The 22,349-nt window shown below is 37.7% G+C and overlaps 1 protein-coding gene across 9 annotated transcripts in view; it reads left to right on the top strand.

The window, feature by feature from the left end:
- Positions 1 to 22,349, top strand: part of KIAA0586 (KIAA0586 ortholog) — an 86,383-nt gene that overhangs the window by 18,508 nt on the left and 45,526 nt on the right. For all 9 annotated transcript variants that reach the window (XR_008577384.1, XM_054827646.1, XM_054827648.1 and 6 more), the window contains exons 16-27: positions 2,568 to 2,756; positions 3,657 to 3,844; positions 5,107 to 5,214; positions 6,417 to 6,497; positions 12,934 to 13,130; positions 13,326 to 13,444; positions 14,017 to 14,201; positions 16,645 to 16,804; positions 17,398 to 17,623; positions 18,153 to 18,394; positions 18,895 to 18,971; positions 21,660 to 21,794. Coding sequence is in view for 8 of the 9 variants with exons in the window: in XM_054827646.1 (XP_054683621.1) it covers positions 2,568 to 2,756; positions 3,657 to 3,844; positions 5,107 to 5,214; positions 6,417 to 6,497; positions 12,934 to 13,130; positions 13,326 to 13,444; positions 14,017 to 14,201; positions 16,645 to 16,804; positions 17,398 to 17,623; positions 18,153 to 18,394; positions 18,895 to 18,971; positions 21,660 to 21,794 (1,907 nt within the window). In the remaining variant the exon portion in view is untranslated. The remainder of the gene's footprint in view (positions 1 to 2,567; positions 2,757 to 3,656; positions 3,845 to 5,106; positions 5,215 to 6,416; positions 6,498 to 12,933; positions 13,131 to 13,325; positions 13,445 to 14,016; positions 14,202 to 16,644; positions 16,805 to 17,397; positions 17,624 to 18,152; positions 18,395 to 18,894; positions 18,972 to 21,659; positions 21,795 to 22,349) is intronic.

The raw sequence follows: 22,349 nt of genomic DNA, 5'->3' as shown, positions 1-22,349 counted from the left end.
TAGCCTTTACCCAAAGCAATTCTCTTCCAAGTCATTAAGTCATACTACAGGCGTACAGCAACATGTGTGTTTGCAATAATAAAGCCTCCATAAAGTTCGTTTCTTTATTTCACATCAGACTGCAGTTACAGAAAGTTATGGTTTTGTCTCTATCTTGACAGTAAATAAAGTAAGTCACCCCCTTGTGTTCTTATCTGAGGGAAGAAAGGAAGAGCACGGATTTTTTTGCATGTTGCTTAAAAGAATAGCACTGCAATGAATATGTGTCCTACTTCCCAGTTTTCTGATTTTAATGGCTTTAGACTGAGGTCAGCTTTTGTTTGATACTGGCATTACATGTCTTTGACTCTTCTTACAAGACAATTGGTCTTGCAAGACACTTTATGCTTTCCTACATCTTACCAATAAAATGGAAAAGTAATACTTCTGTGTTTCACCTGGGTCTCATGAAGATAAAATAGTTAAATATTTTTGAGGGCTGCTAAGATGCTGTTATGGCAGGAAAGTATAAATAATAAAATTAGAAACAGATCTGTACTCCTCTTTAGTAGGAGTATAAATAAAATGAAACAAAGTTGAATGAGCACTTTAAAGCACCAGGTTCTTTAAAAAAAAAAAAAAAAGAAAGAAATCTTGCTCACATTAGGCATGGTCAGTTCTTTCCTTCACGGATCTGCACTCACAGATTCCCTTCCTGGCCTTAATGTACCAGGTGATAAAGACTTGGAAGTTGTTGGCCTTGGGTTTGATTGGCTGGAAAATCCAGACTTATTAAATGACTCTATTTTGTTAGACTAGTCCACTGAGCTTGTTTTAAATTAGAGTTAGAATAAGGATGTTTATTTAAGACTGAAATGGCCATCTGGAGAGTCTCTTTTCAGTCATTTTATAACTTGCTCAACCATTTTCTTTGCAAATAAACTATAGTGACTAATGCTTGGTTTCTTATGGGAAGTTAGGAAAAAAATCCAACTAACACTTTTATGAGTAAGAGAGCATTTCTTAAAAAAAAAAGTTGGAGTTGTTTTCTTGCATAATTTGAACTGATAAATATACGTAAAACACTAGGTTTTTTAAAGCTAAGTTTAATTAAATGCTAAGTTTCTGCCCAGTGCAAATAAACTTTTCAGGGGGAAATGAAAAGTTGAAAGCAATTAAAATGAGGTGCTGTGTGTATACAGTACTTAATCATTCTTACTGTGAGAACCTTGTTTTTACAAGTTGGCGGTATTACAGATATGTTGCCAATTTCTGCTTTTACTCAAAAGTTCAAGGCCGGGGGGGGGGACCGACTGTGAGATCATGTGATATGACCTCTTCTAAATCACAAGCCACTGAACTGTATCTATTTATGTTACTGAGTCCAGTAATTTGTCTTTGACTAAAGAACAGTTTTTCTGGCTAACCTATGCTTTGCAGAAAGGCACGTGCTCATCATTTAAAGACATCAGAAATTCTGCCCTTAATTACATCTCCCCATGGCTAGATACCTTATGGTTCAAAAGTAAATGGGATGTTTCAAATTTAATATCTGATTTATAGCGGTTTTGGCTTCAGTTTACTGCTACTTCAGTTTCCAGGTAATTTTCCTTAAAATAAAAAAAAAAGGCTTTTAATGTCCAATCTATTTTAATATTTACAGAGATACAGAAGTAGAACTGAATACAGTATTATCATGTATGGAAGTCTTCTGCTCCACCTCACTGACATCCTGTTGAGACATCTGAGGATTACATTTATCCTTTTGACCACAGCATTGTATTGTGATTTCTCATTTCATTGCTTATCCAACATGACCTTAAGGCCTTTTCCAGAGACACTTATTTCTGACCTGTATTTTCTCATTGAAGAGTTACGACTTGCAGTTCTTGTTTCAAGGCTTAGAACCCATAATTTGTGTGTACAAAAATACCACTTCTTGAGCGAATTGCCTTACTTGCTTGTCTGCAGTTGTTAAAAGTCACATTATCAATCTTTATTGTCCCTAAATTTTACAATCATTGACTTCTTCAGTTTCTTAGGAAGCTGTTAAATGTGAACAGAGCTAAAAAGTGCTTGTTGCCACGTGTTAGCTGGCCATTAGTACAGGAAGGGCGATGGGTAGAAACAACAGAGGAGTAAGATGACATTTTTCAGCTGTAATCAAGATACGGAGTTGTTTACCAACGTGATTCTTTCCAGGTTCATTTTCCTAATGCCTACAAAATAGAAGTAGTAGTAGTAGTGCTGTTCTAATGCTGTATTTCAAACCTAAAGCACAAGTTTCTTCTTAGCGGCTAAATTGCATGTTTCATTCCAGCCCACTACCATCTTTGTGTCCTTTTCTTTGTATTTCTGTGCCTTTATTTGCTAGATTCAGATGCTCAAAAATAGTAATTTTAACTCCTTCATTGCTATAAATACTGAGACATGTAACAGCACTTTTCGATTCCACCCTTCTTGGCTCCCTCTCTTGCTCCCTCCATCCCACAGCAAAAATTTATAATTGTTTCAGTAGAAGGGCTTAATGTAGCAGAGTGGGTTTGTTCATGTGTTGATGATATGTGGTTTGTCTGCTCTTGTTTCAGGTACAAAGGTAAAGTCAGTAAGAACACAGACTTGTTCTCGCACACAGAAGATGGTAACCAGCCCTAAGAAACAGCATCCTTTATATGCACTTGCCCAAGAAAATCAGTATCTCTTTAGTCCAAGTAGAGATGTTCCTGCTGTCTGCGGTCCGCTTGAAGGCCACCTAATTCCTATGGCTATTCCACTGGGTAAGAGCAAATAACCCGTAGAAGGGACATGTGAAGGTTAATTACTGCTACTTCACGGAAATACCACTTACATCTTTCTTAAGTCAGTGATTCGCTCTGACCCATGAGATTTGTAGCTGCCCTTCTCATGGGAAATCTACATGGGAGAACAGTTTAAAATGTTCTGGTTCTCCTCATTCTTCATGTCTGGCGACACTCTGACAGAGCAATTATTTGCTTAACTGTACGTACCCTCTTGGGTACGCTTTCCATTTCTAGGGTTCTTGTTCTGGCTTGAAGTTTGGTATCCATGTAGGCAGGAACTGAATCATTGGCCCTTGTATTCAACATTTATGATGACTTCGGCCCAAATATTTCAGTAGGATTGTGTGAAACACACTAAATTCATTGTCATGTCCTGTATTTTTGGACCTTCAATAGAACCTTTTTACAGGCCTTGTTTCAGGAAGGGTTAGTATTGGCATTTAAAGAAGATAATTATTTTAAAATAAGGGTGTCTCAAACAAAAATTTATATGATGCTACACTAAGTGTAATAATATTTTGAATATGGTTAAGAAAATGTGAGGTGGAGAAGCATGGTATGTAATTTTTGAAGGGCAAACACAATGTAGTTATTCTCATTTTTGGCAGTAGGTGTCACCGTAGTCAAGAAAAGTGAATGATTTAAAAAAATGGCAGTGTTGAGTTTACAGTTTCTGCTGGGAAAGCCTTAAAATTACCTGGTGAAGCTTTAGCTAGTGTTAATAGAGGACTTTTAAATTGGTCTGTAATTGCACGCGAGATGTCAGTCTGTCTCACGTGAAACACGGACACCCAGAATTTAATTTTAATTAATTTATTAATTTAATGACTTTGGAGATTTATATAAATCTTTTAATTATTTTTAAACTGTCCATAGGTCAAACCCAAGTTAGCGACATCTCATTGCAGCCTGCTGGACTAGTTATAGGTAAACCACACCCTGTTACAGTTACAACCTCTCTTCCTCAAGTGTCACAAAAATCACCGGTTGAGATAAAAAAACCAAACATAGCTGTAATAGAGATGAGATCAGAGAAAAAGGATCCACCTCAACTGTCTGTGCAGGTACGTGTCAAGAGTGATGATTATTTGTGTGTTTATTCTAATAAGTGCTAACTAAAGACAGTCTTATCCATCAGTAACTTACTTTGACATCAGCAGATGGTTTTCATTAAGCATTAGAAACATATAGAAAGGGGGGACCAAAAAGCTGTCATGCTATGCTAATATTTTTATTCATATTTTAACAAATATCTTTATTATTTAACCAAAATAGAAAACTACTTCTTCCATAAGTCACCTATGCAGACTGTTTGTAAAATAGTTCTGTGTCACATTTTCTTTTTTTTTTTTTAATGAGATTTTTGAGCCAGATTAAACTTTGAATAAAAAAAAGTATTAAAATAAATGTCAGTTTTCTTGGATGAATGCTTTAGCCTTTAAGATTTATGTTTCAAGCATGATAGTCAACCCAAGAATTTCACTCGTGATTAATCAACCATTGCAGTCCTTACTTAGAGGGTAGGGGTTTTTTAAATATTTTTTTACATGAGTCTGTTGTCAAGGAAGGTAATGTTTCTTACACGTCCATTATTTTGGATTCAAATTGTTGAGAATATACACACTCCTACACACACCTTTCAGATACAAATGATTCATGGAACTCAAAGTTAAGTAGAGGTAGAGTATGTTGCTTGTTCCCTTTCTGTATCACTGTTTTCCACCCACATGCATTTTGCTGTTATTTCACACAGTTCTTAAATGTTTAAGGTGGTTTTTTTATTCGTTTCTTCCCCCAAAGAATTAAGCAAGCATTTAAATCTTTGTTCTTAAAAAAAAAAAAAAAAAAAGAAAGAAAAGAAAAACGTTTTGATGCTGTAGTGGACATGCCTTTATTACAAACTATATTGTCATACAATTATCTCTTTGTTTTACCTTATCAGACGTATGACAACATGAAACCAATAACCAGCCTACACAGTTGGCTTGTAGACCAACATAGTGTGAAGGAATTGCAAGTCAAACACACATCTGCTAGTTATGGGTATAGTCACATTTTGTCACATGCAAAGCCAAGTATCAGGAAATTAGAGAACAGGAGAAATCAGATACTGCAAGAAAAGAGGTGAATACTTCTGGGGTTAGTTTTTGGACATTACAATATTTTGTTTTTCAGGACCAAGTAATTATCAGATACAGGTATGAGAAAAGGAGGTCACTGAAGTTTAGTGGCTCAGTAGCAAGTAGGAGAGAGAATCTGAAAAGTTCAATGATAGTAGCCGAGTCAATACATAGGTTTTCAGCTTCGTGCTTTTTTTCTGTCCTAGGTGTTACCAAATGTAGATATTGATAGTGTTTCAAGTGACAGTGTGAGTGTAAACCACGTTCTTCCAGGCTCTGAACCTGCACTTCCTCCCGTCGATGCTGTAATACAGGTATTGATTGGTCTAAATGTCTGTGGATTCAAATTTGTTAAAAAAGAAAATATGTTAAATTATTACAAAGTTATCTCATGATCTTGTTTTAGTTAGAGAAATTAGACAGTTCCAGGAAAAATGGAGTAATCATTCTGAAGAATTTATAATGTGAGGTATTTGTTTAAGGAAATGAAAAATTGCAGCAAGATGCTGTTCTTCCAAGATTAAATAATCACCATAGCAAAACCCTAAGAAAAACAGTGCCTCTCTGTCCTGTTAAGAGTTGGAATCCCTTTTTGGCAAATATCTGTCTTATTTATACTGGCTTCAGTGTCATGGCATGAAGGCTGAGGATGTTCTTCATTCCTCTGTCTGCTCCTTGGCTGTACTTGAGTGATGAGTGGCATGTATGCCGCAGCCTCTTGACTGGTAGCCTGGTGTGTGTGGAGCTGGCCAGTCTGCTCTATTCTCTCTCCATAGAACTTTTCAGAAGTGTTTTTAATCTAATCTGAGCAGTAATGAAAGGTTTTGTACAACTAAAAGGTTAACTGCTGCATGCTGAATGACAAAGTTGTAAACTAGGGCACATGTTTACAGGATAGCATATTATTTCTTCCTGTGGACTTCTGTCTTGTGCATTGCAGAGACTGGACAGTGTGAAGGCACAGTGATGCAGTGATGATTTCTGTATAATTATTGTACCTTCTGTTTACCCTGTGTGTTAGCTGCTATTCTGACTTAAGGAGTTAGGTCCTCCAGAGTCCTGTGGTCAAGGTATTCACTGAAAAAGACAGAGACCGTGGACTAAAATAGCAATTATTATTTAAAAAATGATGTTATTAAACAACACTGTAGAAATTGCACATAAGTTGTTTAAGACACTTCTAGACTCTTGTGTGCTATGTTTTACAATATTTTGTCTTACTGATGTTTTAGTAAGAGTTACTAGTGTTGCCCTAGAACTTTTGATGCTGAGGTATTCCATTAGATTGGGTAACAGCAGATTTTAGTTGTCAGCATGCAAGAAAGGGTTCTCTTATCTTTATCCTATGCAAAGAGATTCTTCCTAACTCTTAAAGTGGGTAAAGCATTTTTTTCTGGATTCATGCTATTGACAATGAGTGATGATTTAATTGCATTTGTGTCATGAAGTTTTTCTGCTAATGCATTTTTTTCCACCCAATATGAAATACCTAACAATTTCAGTCTGTCTTTATAAGAGTCCAGAAGATATACCTAGTGAGGAGGAAGACATAAAGTTTCCGGGAACTAATTTCGTCAGTGTTTCTGATGTCATGGAGGTAATTACATTGCAAAGGTGTCCTTTCCTTTTAAACATTTTTATATTTCCTTTATATCATTGTCTTATAACTGAAAACACAATTTAAAAAATTAGTTTGCTTTACTAGCAACTTTAATAATACACATTGTGATCAATAGTGAACTGTTTACAGTGCTATAAACAATATTATAAATTACGGTGTATTATTAAGTAAAGGACCTTTGAAGAGTTACAATAAAAAGATAAATTTAGATTTCATTTGGATGTGTTAGAATCCATTAGAAATAGAAGTAGTACTTTAAAATCAGTACTGATTATAGCACTTAGATTTCACAATTTGAAGGTCTAAATATAATGCATATATGAGATGCTCTTACAGATTTTAAGTAAGGTGACCTATGTTTTATCATGTGAAAGTATTTTCTGAGAGTTCCCTTTTAAAAACATTTAGAGCAATTTGTATATGTTCTTGAGGTCATAAAATGCTTTAGCAAAATATTGCATTTCCGTCAAAAATGATATAACTAAAAAAAAAAAGGCAAGCAGTGCATGTGCGTTATATGTGTACAAGATGTACTATTTATCTCATGGATCATTTTAAGAGTCGACAAGATTTTGTTTTGCTGGATGCCTTGTTAGTGTGTCTGTGCACGTTCAACAACATCGTTGTTTCTGGATTATGATAACATGGGTTTATTGCAGATAGTCTTTTACAGTTTAATTTTTTTATGTAGTAAGTCCTTTGCTGACATCTTGCCAGTCAGAATGAGGGCCAACAAACACTCAAGGTTGGTGATCCAGGCTGTATTTCACTTCTCCAGATGACGAGCACAAGCAGGAACTCGATGGTAGCTGGGAAGGGCTGCCTCTAAAGGAAGCCAGATGCTGCCACCCAACTGTTGTGTAGTATCTTGCCACTGTGGAGGATGGCACCTTCCACCTCCTGCTGCATTTAGGGCTCAGTAAATACCGGGAGCTTGAAATTGCTGTTGTTGGCTCGTATTTCTCTTGAAGTGCTTTTTCCTCAAGCTTCTGTGCGCATAGTAAAATCTACCTCAAAATTTATTCTTTTTACCTATTCTATGTGCTCTTGATCCCAGGATTAGAATGTAGATGAAACATTAACTCTATAGCCTACAGGTCAGTATGGTAGATTTGTTTTTGAAATGAATTTGTCATTTAACATTATCAGTTAGTTCAAACAGTCCTAAAGGGGTGGTGTACCTGTCAAAAGTGGGGAAATAGTTTATTAATTTTTAGTTTCAAAATTACCTTATGTTATTGGACGGGAGGAGTTAAATCTATTCGGACAACTTTCTTCTGTTCGCACAAAAAAGCTTTATTTTATAAAATTAAATAGGAAAGCTATGTAAGAAATCAGTTTATGAACTAACAAAAAAGTACTGCAATGTTAAATTTTTTATATGTGAATTATAGTTATTAATATTTTTTCATCTTTCTCCTGGATTGCTTTTATCTTTTATTTTTGGCAATGGGATCTATTTTAACCACGATACCAAAAATGTTCCAAGTGGAACATATGTTTGGCCTGTGACCACACAGGCAGCATTCTTAAAAATGTGCAAGGCAAACACAATGTGGAAGCATAAAATCAACCTCTGGAGTGGCAGGGGTATTTAAGACGTCAAGAGAAAGCAAAGTTATTGTTGTGAAAGAGGCTTCAGATTCATGAAAAATGTGCATAAAATGCTATACAGGAAAATAACTTATTGTTGTCTTCCCCCACACTCCTTTTCTTATGAAAACTTAATTCTGTTAGAACTGAAGAGAATAAGTATTTGTGTGAAATATCCTTTTTCTTTTCCTTTTCTTTTTGTCTTTTTTTTTCTTCCCTGGTAGACAGTGCAAAAAGGCTTCAGGACCCTGTCGAGGCATTTCCTTTTCCTAGGGTTTTACCTTTGCTACTAGAAGATACATATTTAATAGATACTGAAGAGTTGAAATGCTAATTGTTAGCAATGGCAGCCTGATAGAGGCAAGGCTGTGGCAGCTGCCTGCTCCCAGCCCCAGCCAGCAGCGAGACTGAGCGTGCATTGCCAATAGGCACACACACACGCGCGTATGCTAGACATACATACATACATATATGTACACATGGGTGGCAGCACCAACGTGCTGATCCTGTTCCCCTCTCTTGGCAATTCAGGATGGAGGTCTGGGACATACGTGTGCTTGTATGTACAAATAGATAACGTGTGTGTATAGGTGTATATACACAGGCATAAACACACAGAGTGTGGATCTCTCTTGTATCTGGCGTTAGACACTCAGTCTACTCAGGACCTGGCCCTGGGTCCTTACCTTCCCCAGCTCCAGCACCTGGACATGCAACCCCTGGAAAGCCCCTTGCTCAGGAAAATAGTTGGAGGTGGAGGTTAGTGAGGACACAGGACAGACTGCACTGATCTGGCACAGGGCAAGGCAGGCAAGCATGCTGACCAGCTGCTCGTTTACATGCAGCCAGCCCCATTTGTCCCCTTATTCCTGTGTTTTCCCACACCTATCATAGAATCATAGAATGGCCTGGGTTGGAAGGGACCTTAAAGTCCATCTAGTTCCAACTCCCTGCCATGGGCAGGGACACCTTCCACTAGCCCAGGTTGCCCAAAGCCCCATCCAACCTGGCCTTGAACACTTCCAGGGATGGGGCATCCACAGCCTCTCTTGGCAACCTGTTCCAGTGTCTCACCACCCTCACAGGGAAGAATTTCTTCCTTACATCTAATCTAAATCTACCCTCTTTTAGTTTAAAGCCATCACCCCTTCTCCTATCACCACATGCCCTTGTAACCAGTCCCTCTCCAGCTTTCTTGTAGGCCCCTTTAGGTACCAGTAGGTACTGGAAGGCTGCTCTAAGGTTTCCCCAGAGCCTTCTCTTCTCCAGGCTGAACAGCCCCAACTCTCTCAGCCTGTCTTCATAGCAGAGGTGCTCCAGCCCTTGGATCATCATCGTGGCCTTCTCTGGACTCGCTCCAACAGGTCTATGTCCTTCTTGTACTGGGGACCCCAGAGACGGACGCAATACTCCAGGTGGGGTCTCACAAGAGTAGAGGGGCAGAATCACCTCCCTCAACCTGTTGGCCACACTGCTTTTGATGCAGCCCAGCATATGGTTGGCTTTCTGGGCTCTGAGCGTATATTGCTGGCTCATGTTGAGCTTCTCATCCACCAACACTCCCATGTCCTTCTCCTCAGGGCTGCTTTCAATCTATTCTCCGCCCAGCTTGTAGTTGTGCTTGGGATTGCCCCAACACATGGGACCTCTCCAAACCACCTGGGTCCTTCCCTTTCCACACCTCTGGTTCCTCCCTGTAAACACCACGTAGAAAGTGTTTTATCATCCCAAAATACTTTTCCCTGCATTCCATAAGTCATTGTGTCATCACTTCATCCAAATGCACCTGCCCAACCATAGGAAAGGTGCTATGGAGAGTCTTTCCATGGACTCATCTTGCTAGGCTTCACACCTGGACACTGGGGCTGAGCCCTTGCCTGTGACAGCGCTGGGAGTAGCCATGTCAGGGTGCTCCATTGTTGTATTAGGTTATCTGGGTTCTCCCACCTGTCAGCACTCCTCTGCGCCACTTTGTGTGGGTGGAGACAAACCTTTTATCACATAACCTAACAGTAATTTGTTGTAACATTTTTTTTGCACTAACACAACATGTCCCAACTTGTAAAATGCAAGCCCTGCCATAGGAAGAGGTGATGTGCCTTATTCTCCCCTTGCAACCCTGCAGTCTAATGTTTAAAGACCCAGAGCTCCATCTTCCAAAATAGTTGAATTAGGTGCTCTTATTTCACAATAAGAAAATTTGCGTGTGGAATAAAACATAAAAAGCTGTTACAGCTTTGATTTACACACTTTATTTTTTTATCAATGGTTGCACCTACAACAAAGTAGGTGCAGACGTTCTGCACAGAAGAGGTCTCGTAAGGCCAACCCTTGCATGGACCCTGCCGTATTCCAGACTGAGGAACTTGCTCAGCTAACATGAGCCCAGAACGGACTCTCAGATTTATTGAGTCTACTTTCCAACTCCTATGAGCAGCCACATCCTGCAGTATCTTTAGCAAACTTATTAGGATTTAAGATTAGACACACTCTTTGCTCTCTCTGAACTTGCCCTAATTGCAACGTGGGGACCTGTTTCTCAGAATTTTTGCTTCCATTTTGAACACCACTGTGAAATATATTGAATATCACCTGCAGAGATCAGAGTAAATGTGTTTTCCTCAACCCTGGTTTCCCATAGATGCTCTTGGGGGCAGTGATTTTTTTCCATGTATAACTCTGCAGACAAAAGATCACAGGTGGCACCTGCAATGCAGCCTGACCTTGCTTGTGAATATTGCTTTAGAAATCTGTCAAGAGGAAATTCTTGACTAAGTGTTGGATGGCTTTAATAAAAGACTATGCATATACATGTTTGGTAATGGAACAAAATTAATCTATACCACCTAATAGTTTCAAACTTTTTTTTAATTATCTGAATCTAATTTGCAAAATAGAATTTCAGCCTGATACTTTATTATAAAGTACAGTGATTAATATTCCAATCATATCTGAAAGACTTTCTAATTTATGCCATATTTTGATTTGGAGTCATGATAGATATTTTCAACAGTCTCCAGGGAGGTAAAATGCAGAATTGAGTGCAGATTATTTGGGATTGGTCTGCAAGGTGATATATGTGCAAGTTCAATCTGTATAATTAAATACTATTATCTTATTTTTCTATTTCAGCAGAGATAATGTATCACCCCAAAATGAATATAATTTTCTTTTGGATTTGTGCACTATTAAATATAAAATATTTTTGCACTTAGTTTAGAAATGCAGGAAAACTGCAAAGGTTTGTCGGAAGTTACTGAATATATGTAAGATGTATTGTAGGTACTTGGTTTATTTAATCCAGATGTTTGTATTTTGCATACTTTCAGAAAAGATTATATTAAATAGGCAACATCAAAGAAAATTTATGGAGTAATGCAGTCAGAAGAAAATGCAAAATGAAACAGAGGACAAAGACATCTTTACATTTACTGTCAGAATGAATTACGGTTATGAATACATGTATCCTAACAGAATGAATGGCTTATCGGCTTGTAAGGCATCCAGTGCCATTCTGAGTTTAACTTTACTGCCTTATTTCTATGCCTAGAATGGTTTAGAGATCTTTCTTCATCACCCAGATATACATACTCTGTTTTGCCTGCTTTGTAAGTTACAGCTTTTCTTTGAAGAATTATTACTATTTAAAGATCCAGAAAGACCCCACTCCCCAATAGCTATTTGTTGTAATACTCATCATGGACCTATCTGACTTTTCAGTTTTAAAGTATATTAAGGTAGGAGAGAACTATTAATGCTGGACTGGGGAAGGAGACAGGACAATGTTACTATCTTTTTTTTTTTTTTCCCCTCTTCTCTGTTCTTTCTGGTTTTAGTGATTTGTTCTTTTATTCATGGAAAATATGTAGCTTTTTTATTTTCTGGGTTACAGTAAATTTAATTCATATAAGGGAAAAGAAGACTTTTTTTTCTCCTTTCACTGTGTTGGAGATTAATCTTAGTAAATGTAGATTTACAGTGAGCTCTTTTATGCAACATCACATACTTCTCACTGGTAATTTAGGGCTCAGCTCTTCATCTTTTTCTGGTATGCCAAATTTTCTTCTTAAAGAATCATATTACTATTAGAGACATTTATTTTTAATATTATGAGTATTTCTACTCTATTTCTTCGAGACATTTCTAAAGTGTTACATGATGGTGTGATGGGTTGGCGACTGCTTTTGGGGACTTGATGCTGTTAATTAATGAAGTTAATGAATGTGTAAACATACATGTAATGTGTAAATTATTAATATCTAGTCTTCAATGCTGGCAACTTTATTAGAGTTTTGACTGACTACATGCTCATTAACTTTTGGGAATGTATCTGTTCAGAAGGAGACTTTTACTTAAAAGTTTAATTTCTAAAAAAAAAAAGAAAATAGCCCACAATAAAACCCAAACAAAAACCCCAAACATGTAACCCAACAAGTAACTGTAGAAAATTTACTACACATTTTTGTTTAAAGGAAGACCATTTCTGGAGTATATTTTCAAGAAACCTGACTTATGTCACAAATAAATTTCTCAAGTATTAGCACTACCATTGGCTCCCTGCCCTGTGCAGCACAGGCAGGAAATATGAGCCAAATCATGTTTACTTAGCAGTTCCTATAGCTTAATACCTCTACAGAGACGTGATTTGCAAAGTTTAGAATTGTATCAATTAGCTACAACATACTAAGAAGCGAGAACAACGTGGTTTGTGTGCTGTGACACATCTACAGATGTTTCTTAAGAAAAAAACATGTCGGTTACCTCAATGACATTGCTTTCCAGAAACGCACCATAACTTAATTTACTACTTATTTATTAGGATCAGGAAGAGGAGAGGGATGAAGTTGCAGAATTCTGTGAGCCTCTTCTGGAGCTTAATGGGCAGTTTAAAGTTGCCTCACCAAAATACAACGGTCCTTTGTTTCCTCCAGTGGCTTCCGCTCCTCAGCAGTCTTCTGATATTTTGGATGAACTGATTGAAAGGAAAGAAACTGTAGAAGACAGGTTGATAAATTGGTGAGTTGCAATGTAACAAAGTGGCAAGAAAATAAGAGTGACTGCATAAAATTACCTTCCCTTTCTTCTCCCCTCCCTTCCCTTTCTCCTCTTTCCTTTGAGCTGCCTTGCATTTTATGTCAAGAATGCTCTTTTGTATACTTTTAGGTGTCTTGCCATTTGCTTATAGTTAAACAGGTTTTATTCTTCTGTTAGGGTCGAACAAGAAATAATGGCAAAAATTATCAGTGGGATGTACCCGGTTCAGAAAGAAACAGTGCTCAGTGTTAGCGCCTCAGAGAGTGAAGACAGTGAGACTGTAAACTCTGACATCGGTAAGTAGGAGTTATTGTTCTCAGATGGATTATCTGAATTTTCAGCTAATTTTAACAAGCTGTGTAGGTAGCTGTTGCCTGAGCCTAAGAGTGGATAATGCTGAACCAGTGAAACTACAAAATGCAAAAGTGCATGCTTTAATTTATGTTGAAACAGAGCAAGCATTATATTGCCATTGAAATAAATTATTTGAAAAAAGAAAAAGAACACATAAGATACACCACTGTGCAAATCAACTTCTGTTATTTGCCATCTAAATCAAATGTGGCATTTTGCTAAGCCTGTAATGTTTTTCCTTTTCTTTTGTTAATAGATATGTCAAAAATTATCTCCCTTATAAATGTGCGAGAATAGGAGACAAATGCATTTCTCTTGCTCTTCGCTGCTGCCTTTTAATGATCCCGAATTGCTCCTCTACTGCTGTTTCTTTATCTGTAAAGTAAAAAAACCTGACACTTTTTGCAAAGGAATGTTTAAAAGTTCATGAAGAATAAAATGAGTAGCTGCAGTACAGTACATACATTTTAAGAAGTGAGACCTGGATGTGCGCTTTATGTTTCTTCATTTTCAGTTGAAGTTGCAGGTGGTAGAGGACTTCAACTCTTTATCAATGCTGGCGTGCCTGTGGACTCAGAAATGATAAGTCATTTCGTAAATGAAGCTCTCAGTGAAACAATTGCGACCATGCTGGGTAACAAGCAGGCTCAGAAAGCAGTTCCTGCTACAAATGTTCTTCCAAGCACAACAATTATGATGGTAAGAGTCCGTTTTATTTAAGCTTTCCTACTGAAGTTCTAAGGAATAATTTCTTCGTGTCATGATGGTTCAACTATGTGCAATACAGAGATGATGGAAAAAGACTGATGAACTGAATGTGCATGGTTTGCATTTTTTGATTATTCTTCATTATACCCCAGCAAGCAACAAGATTAAAACTATTTCAAGTTTTAAAAAAATTTGAAAATAAAAAATAATTAATTCCTTTGTGCTGCATGCAACATGCTGTATTTATTTATTTACTTTAAGGATGAGCACAAAACTGATTTCTAAGGGAAAGACTTGGTACTTCATTTCATGTTGTTGAAAGATAGCTTGTGTTATTTTCACCAAAAATAGCTATGCTACTTTCTTGTGAAGAAATGAAATATGAAGAAATTAGTTTCTTCATAAGAAGAAATAGAAGCTGAGACATATTATTTTTGGTCTTAGAGGCTTGCAACCATTCTTTAATATCTGTAAAAATGAGTATTAATTCTTTCTAAGTTATGAGTTCAGTAGTTTTCAGTAAATGCTTAAATGATTAGTAGGGCTTCCTGTAATACAGGATAATTTTCTCTGTTCCCTTTGATAATCAATTGGCTCTTATTTTGATAACAACATGGCTGTGCTACAGTCTGGTGTTGTATGATGTCTTTGGGATGAACGTGAAAATTGCTGTGCTTAGAAATCTAACTATTCAAAGCTTTGTTGAAAGTGTGATCAATTATTCTATTCTGCTACGGTGCATATGGACTGAAATACCACCTAGTGCCTGCTGTAAGTGACCAACAGATTATTCTGTAGTCCAAAGTAACAATTTCACTGCTGTAGGTTTAAATACAGCCATCCTGCATCTAAAGAGTTCTTCCCCACTCCATTACAGTTTAAGGAGGGTGTGATGTTGAAGAGTCCTCTTTGTAGCTTGTTCTGATACACAGAAACCTCTTCTAATAAGCATTCTACATTTACTAATGACCCTCTTAAGCCTTCTTGTTTCTGTACTAGCTTAAACTGCAAAATGTCCTTAGGCTGAAATGAATGTTTTCTCCTTACTCTGTGTATTCATTTGCGCACTTTAAGAGATTAGTTTTGGCCTTTTTGGCCTTTGTTTGATTAGCCTAAGAAAGCAATCATCCGTATGTCTACCATTTTTCGACTCTTGCTGATGGGCAGCACTTTTATGTTTTATAATTTAGATTGATCTTGACCACGGGTAACACTAATAATAGACATTTTTAATAATCATGTAGTATGCAAGGTGGGGTTTCCTCAGTGCCTTGTGCTATAGTAGTGATACTCTCCTACCTTTACTGGAATTTCAGGTAGCTAATTATGTTTTTTTTAAAGTCTTTCCACATTTGTGGCTAACAGTTATCCTTTGGATAACTTGTACATTCGTACATCTTTTTTCTTCTCCTTTTTCCATTTCTGCTCAGCTTATAGCAGAAGTTCTTGAATAAGTAGTTTATGCATTGTTGATCTACCCCTTCTTACTGTGAATTTTCCTATTTTGAAGTTCAACTGCCCAGTTACTGAGTTCTTCAGTGTTCACAATGTCACACAGTTATTAGCATGTTCCACCTCCCATAAGAGTTTTTAATAAAAATCATCAGTCTGAGGATTTAGTCTTCAGAAACTAGCCTGGCAGCCTTTCTTTAGCCCTATTATCTTGTTTTCTTTATGAAATGTCAGAAAACAGGGCTGGAAAAAACCTGGAAAGGTTCATTATATTACCCCATCACTTTCATTTTTTAAGGAACATTGCAACTGGGTTTGTGCTTATTTTAGTGCTTTACAGTCTTGGCTATTGCTTTGTTTATAATCTTCTCTTTAGCTGTTTCTCTTACCCTAAAACTATCTCGCTGACTCAATGTTATCCATGTCACAAAATATTTTCTCTCTTAACATTGTATCAAATGCTTTATTAAAATCCATATAATCATATAAATCATATTCAGACTGGACATTAGGAAGCATTTCTTTACCAAGAGGGTGGTCAGACACTGGAACAGGCTTTTTAGAGAGGTGGTCGCTGCCCCAAGCCTGTCAGTGTTTAAGAGGCATTTGATCGATGGCCTTAACAACATGCTTCAACTTTTGGTCAGCCCTGAATTGGTCAGGCAGTTGGACTAGATGATCATTGTAGGTCCTTCCAACTGAAATAGTCTATTGTATTCTATATGTAATGATTTCCAATGGTAATCATTCTAATGTATAATTTACTGGTTTTTAATTTATTTTGTCCAGACATAATCTTTAGCCTGGTGCAACTTTATATTTAGATAGAGGAGTTAGATCCATGAAGCACGTATCTAAACAACTGTTCCTGTTCTGTGATAACCTACCTTTCTCTCCCTTCCTCAGCTATCTCTGGAGTTACTTGGAAGATAGGAATTTTGCATTGAGATAATAACTGTGGTTATGATTTCTTTTCCCTCAGGAGTCTCTTGTGCCTACTCCATTGCCAACACCCCAGGCCACACCACCACAAACACCACCTTCAGAAAAAGAATTGCCTCCGGTCAAAACTCCAGAATCTTCTCTATCTCTTACAGAAATGAGTGGGGATGTTTGCGAACATGAAAAAATTAAAGAAACAGGTAGTGAAAATAGTAATTGATGTTTAGAAGTAGCAAATATGCTTTAATCTGCTGCCTTTAATTTTCTTCTTCAAAGACACGTTATCTCTCAGGATACATATTCTTGAGGCTATAATTCAAGTGGGAACTCATGTAGTACAAAAATTATGGGTTAATTCATATAAAAAGCAAACATCTTTTCTTTGGTAACAGTTCTGTTTTCAAACTTAATGCACATTTCTATGGCCTGTGTGATTTCCACCCCTCCCAGCCCCTCCACACTTTTTCATATCAGAAAAATAGTTGTCTTTTGCTCCTTCCTGTGTTTCTAATATTAATTAAGCCAAATTTACACTCTCCAAGTAAAGCAGCTTAGTTTTTAAAATGCAGAGCAGTCTCCCTTCTTAAAGGAAGTAAGCAACTGAGGTTTTATTCTAGCTCATTCAGATGCCAACACTGTACTTAAAAGAAACTAGTCTTAATCTAGTCTTGTCTCCATAAATATCAAAAGGTATTACAAAAACTACAAGTGCTTAGTAGAACTGACTAGCTCTCTGTCTGAGATTTATTTCCTGCTCTCCTTTCTGATCTGAAATTTGACTTCACACATACAGGAGTTGAGATTCCAGCTGCCGCTAGTCGTGTTGGCACACCTGTGGTTACCCCTGTCAATACACCTCCTGGAACAACTACACCAAGCCCTTCTGCCTCAGAACAGGTCTCTGAAGCTGCAAAAATGGAAGGTCCAAAGCCTCCAAACCCATGGGATGATGCAGAACTTCCTCTGGAAGAGGAGAAACCCAGTCCTTTAACTGAAGAACCATTCCATCCCAAGCCTGTGTAAGTTGAACAAGCTGCACGGTTTTCTCATAAAAAAATGAATGTATTCTTTCTATATATATCCTCAAAAAGTCAGTACGGAAATGATTAACATGTATCTCAGAAGGCATTGAGATAAGCCAGGATTCTTTGTTTAATTGCTTGACTTATATTTTGGAGGAAAATGTGAAATCAGGACCTTTCTCAGAATTTATTGGTCCTTATTCATTGTCCTGTTGAACATTGTACTTTGTAAACTGGTATTGTTACACCTGCCAGTAATAAATGTAGTGACAATGAGATATTGTACTATAAGCATTTTACCTTTTTCTATTACCTCAGTGGGAATACATGTGGTAATTTTTAGTTATAACCAGAAATTCATTAATAATGATATTTAACCATGTTGATTCTCAGACTATTCTGTAAAATGCTGTGCTCTTTCATTTGAAAACATACTTGCAAAATAATTTATTTTCAGTATTGATTTAAGACTTTAGTCTATATTGTTCAATGCGTTTTTCTGTATTCACAATGTGTATTCTGTTAGTGAGATGTCAGTGGCTAACGATGAGGAACCAGAGGCCTTGATTTTACCACCTCGGCAGTCATCAGCAAGGCCCTTCGAGTCGCGTCCTTGCGATCCACAGGTCCCGTCACCTGTGCCTACCCTTAGTTCTGGGCAGTCCACGCAGGACAACAGCCTTACCCTCACGGAAACAGAAACTGCAGACAGACCCATCTCAGAAGGGGAGGTACTCTTCAGCTATGGACAAGTGCTGGCTGCAAGAGGTAACTAACTAGACAAATTTGTGGCAATTAGAATTTGGATTTCTTTTTTTCTTTATAAACTTCTCTTCCAATCTACTGAAGTTACGTTTCATACATTTTCTGATAAAACTGCAAGCATTAACCTGATCCTTAACTTTCAGTTCGTGATTTTGGATTTAAGAGACCTCATTGCTCTTTTTTTGTCTCTGAACAAAATGCTTCTGCTTACCAATGACAAAAGATTAAATCTGTTCTTTTGTCGTAAGATCAACTTGGAAAATAATTGAGACTGTCTTGCACAAGTACCATGTTTTACTAAGCACTAAGTTTTTATTGAAAGCAAAGTGTAAGAGCAATTTTCTTGGAAGCTGAAAATACGTCTTTTATAATACACATCCGGCAGTAGGAATTTCCAAATTTACTAAAGCACTGTGTTGCAATTATTAAAGAATGTGGCCTTGGCTTTCTTTCATATAGCTTGCATGTTTTTTAGTATTTGTAACTTGAAAAATATTTTTCAGCCTTAGCAGGAGGAGGACTCTCTCTTCCAGATCTCACTGGGAGCTTAACGAGTACTTTAAGAGATGCCAATGAAATGGTAAGGAAATGTTTCACAAGGAAATGGAGTTAGTGTGGTATTCTGCCTTGAGCATCTTGATAAATTGGTTGTGCTTTAAGCATTTTCACTTATTACCTTTTTAAATACATGCTTTTAAATTGTACACTTACAAAGAATGTTAGAATTTCAGAGCTCCAAAGAAAAAAACCCACATTATACAAACTAATTTATATTTTTTAAAAAGTTGAATGATTTATATACTTCTGTAGGTGAGAGATAATATGCATTTTCATTTCTTTATTGTTTTTATTTTTAAGACATCTTAAACAGAATAGAACATTGTTATACTCGAAGCTGTTTCGGCTTTGAGCCATCTTTTCATTGCTTGTGTGCTTAAATTATTAAAGTAGGTTAGCTGAGGCTGGAGTTAGTTAAAGCTGCTTAAAACTTCAGTATAGTTCCTCATCTGACATCTGCTTTAGTCCATTGTCCTGGAAGCCTCCCAAGTCAAGGTATTCTCCATTCCCTTTCTCTTATAACACTTTTCTTTTCCTCAAATGCCTGGACATTCTCTCTCTGACTTTGTGTAATGCCTCCTGGTAGGACATAGCTGTCATATAAATGATAGTATCAGGTAGAGTAATACTAAACTTAAACCAAACTGTTTTCTTTATGAAAGAATTAAAAAAAAAGATAGTGAAATTGTAATACTATTGGTTGGAAGGGAACTCCAGAGCGATTTCTAAAAACTTCCTGGACTGCCTGCACAATGCCGTATGGCCCTTCTGGAACATGTCCAGATAGTTGAAATCTGCCATGAAGATGAAGACCTGCAATCATCAGGCCTCTGTTAATGTTTCATAGAAAACCTTCTCTTGCTTTCTGTTGGTCAGGTGCTCTGAAGCGGACCCTGCCCACAACATCCCCAGTGTTCCTTTCCCCTCTGATCCTGTCTCAGACCATCAATAGGCACGTGGAGGTCTGTGAATTCAAGGAATAATTTGACCTGGGAGTGAAAATTGGCTGAGCTACTGGGCTGAAAGGGTTGTGGTCAGTGTCACAAAGTCCAGCTGGAGGCCAGTCACTAGTGGTGTATGCCAGGGGTCAGTACTAGTGCCAGTGCTGTTTAACATATTCAGTAGTGACTTACATGATGGGATAGACTGCATCATGAGCAAGTTTTCAGATGATACAAAACTGGTTGAAACACCAGGTGGTTGTGCCACCATTCTGAGGGACCTTACCGAGCTAGAGAAATGGGCTGACAGGAATCTCATTAAGTTCAACAGGGAGAAATGCCATGTCCTGCACCTGAGGAGGAGCAACTCCATACACTAGAACATGCTGGGGGCTGACTGGCTGGAAAGCAGCTTTGCAAAAAAGAACCTGGGTATCCTGGTGTACAATTTGAACATGGGCCAGCGGTGTGCCCATGTGGCCACCATCATCCTTTGGTGCATTGGGAAGAGTATTGCCAGCAGGTCAAGGGAGGTGGTCCTTCCTCTTTACTCACTACTGGTGAGACAGCATTTGGAATATTGTGTCCAGTTATGGGCTCTCCAGTACAAGAAAGATAAGGATTTACTGGAGTGAGTCCAGCAAAGGACTACAAAAATGATTAACGGATTGGTGCATCTGTCATACTGAGAAAGCTTGGATTGTTTAGCTTGGAGAAGAGAAAGCTCTGGGGGATCTTACCAATGTGTATAAATAACTGGTGGAAAGAAGTAAGGAAGACAGAGCCAGATTCTTCTGAGTGGTGCCCAGTGGACATAGATTGAAATTCTTTTTAAACATAAGAAATATTTTTACTGTGGTGGTGGTCAAACACTGGAAGAGGTGCTGCCTTGTGCAGTCAGGTTGGACTAGTCAATCTCCAGAGGTCCCTTCCAACGTCGATAATGCAAAGTTTAAAAGTCTTAGAGTAGGAGTCCTCATTTCTTCTCCCTGCCTATCCTTCTTAAACATTTCTACCCATACATGGCCATACTCCTGCATACTCTCCCATCAAATATCCATGATTTCATTCATGTCATAGTTGTGAGACTGTGCCCTGAACTTGCAGATCTTTCTGTCTGTTGTCCAGACTTTCCCCTGTAAGGACACTTGAGGAGAATGTCCTCCCTCTTGATCAAGATTGTAATAAAAATTCCCTTTGTGGGCTTCTCATTGGATACCTCCTCTGTCTGCTGCACTTCCTCTCTTAAACTCTGAGCTTAAGACTCTGTTATCAGATGAACTTAAATTAAAGTTCTCTTCATCAGGTTAGAAAGCTTGCTTGCTAAGATGTTCTTCCTGCTCCTTGTCAGCTGGATCGTAACTCCTTCCAGTAGTCCTCCATCCTCAAACCAGGCTCTCTGGTTGAGGGAGCTAGTGAGAGCAGCTCTGCAGCCAGATCATTGCTAGCAACCAGTATGTGTGAGGATTTAATTGTTTTCATGAACTTTGGAGGCCTAAAGGACCTTGTTCTTCTCTAAGTATTGCAGACTTATGTATCAAATAAAGACTGTGCATGTCTGTGGGCAAAAGGAGAAATCAGTATATCGTCAGTTTGCTTATTTTCAAATGCCTAGATTTTCATGACACAAGTTGTCAGTGTGGAAACTGTAACAACTTACTATAAAAGAAAAAAAAAGCTTAATTGTGAACTTAAGTAAGAATGGTTGAAGTTCCTACAAAAACCAGTTTGGGATCATGTATTATGTGGATTTTGTTTCTTTGGTTTAGGATTATGATCCTCCCAGTGAAGGGCAAGTGGTGAGAAGACAGAATAAAGGCTATCACAGGGATCCTGTTCTGGCTCTTTTAGCCAAATTAAATCAAGCACCTGTTGCTGCACAAGAAGGAATGTACCATTTGGAGGTAACTTACAGTCCTTTTCCATCCAATACAGTAGTTTTGAGGTGATACTTTCCTTCTCTAAAGCAGATAAAATATTTCAAACTTATCTTTACTGTTGGCTACAGAACAGGTTCATACACTTCATTCCCTGCTGGAACTACTCCCACTTCTGTTGGCTATGTTCTCATGTAAAACTTTTTGAAAACACTGAAGGTTAAGTGTTGTTATAAACAAGTTAGCTGCACATAATATCACATGTACCTAGTTTTCAAGGCGTGTATGTGACTGTTCCAGTGTACCAGATTTGTCCTGTCATTTTGGACACCAGGGAAATTTTCTGTCACTTCAGCGCTATAGGTGGTATGTTTAACAGTCCAAGTTCACTGCATTTAACAGCCGTGTAAGTGTTTTAGGGAGGTATGAAGAATAACTCAGCAAATGTTTACATGCACTTTTGCACCTGCTGTTGATATTGATCTTGGAACAAAACCTCAAACTATTCATATTCAGTTGACAGAAAAGACAGGCTAACAGAAAAATGTAACTTTCTGCATCACAAAGGACAAAAGTCATTTT

This window comes from Grus americana, chromosome 5, assembly GCF_028858705.1.
Source record: "Grus americana isolate bGruAme1 chromosome 5, bGruAme1.mat, whole genome shotgun sequence".
Lineage (NCBI taxonomy): Eukaryota > Metazoa > Chordata > Aves > Gruiformes > Gruidae > Grus > Grus americana.
Note: the sequence above shows the minus strand (reverse complement) of the source record. Positions and strands in the feature narration are given on the sequence as shown.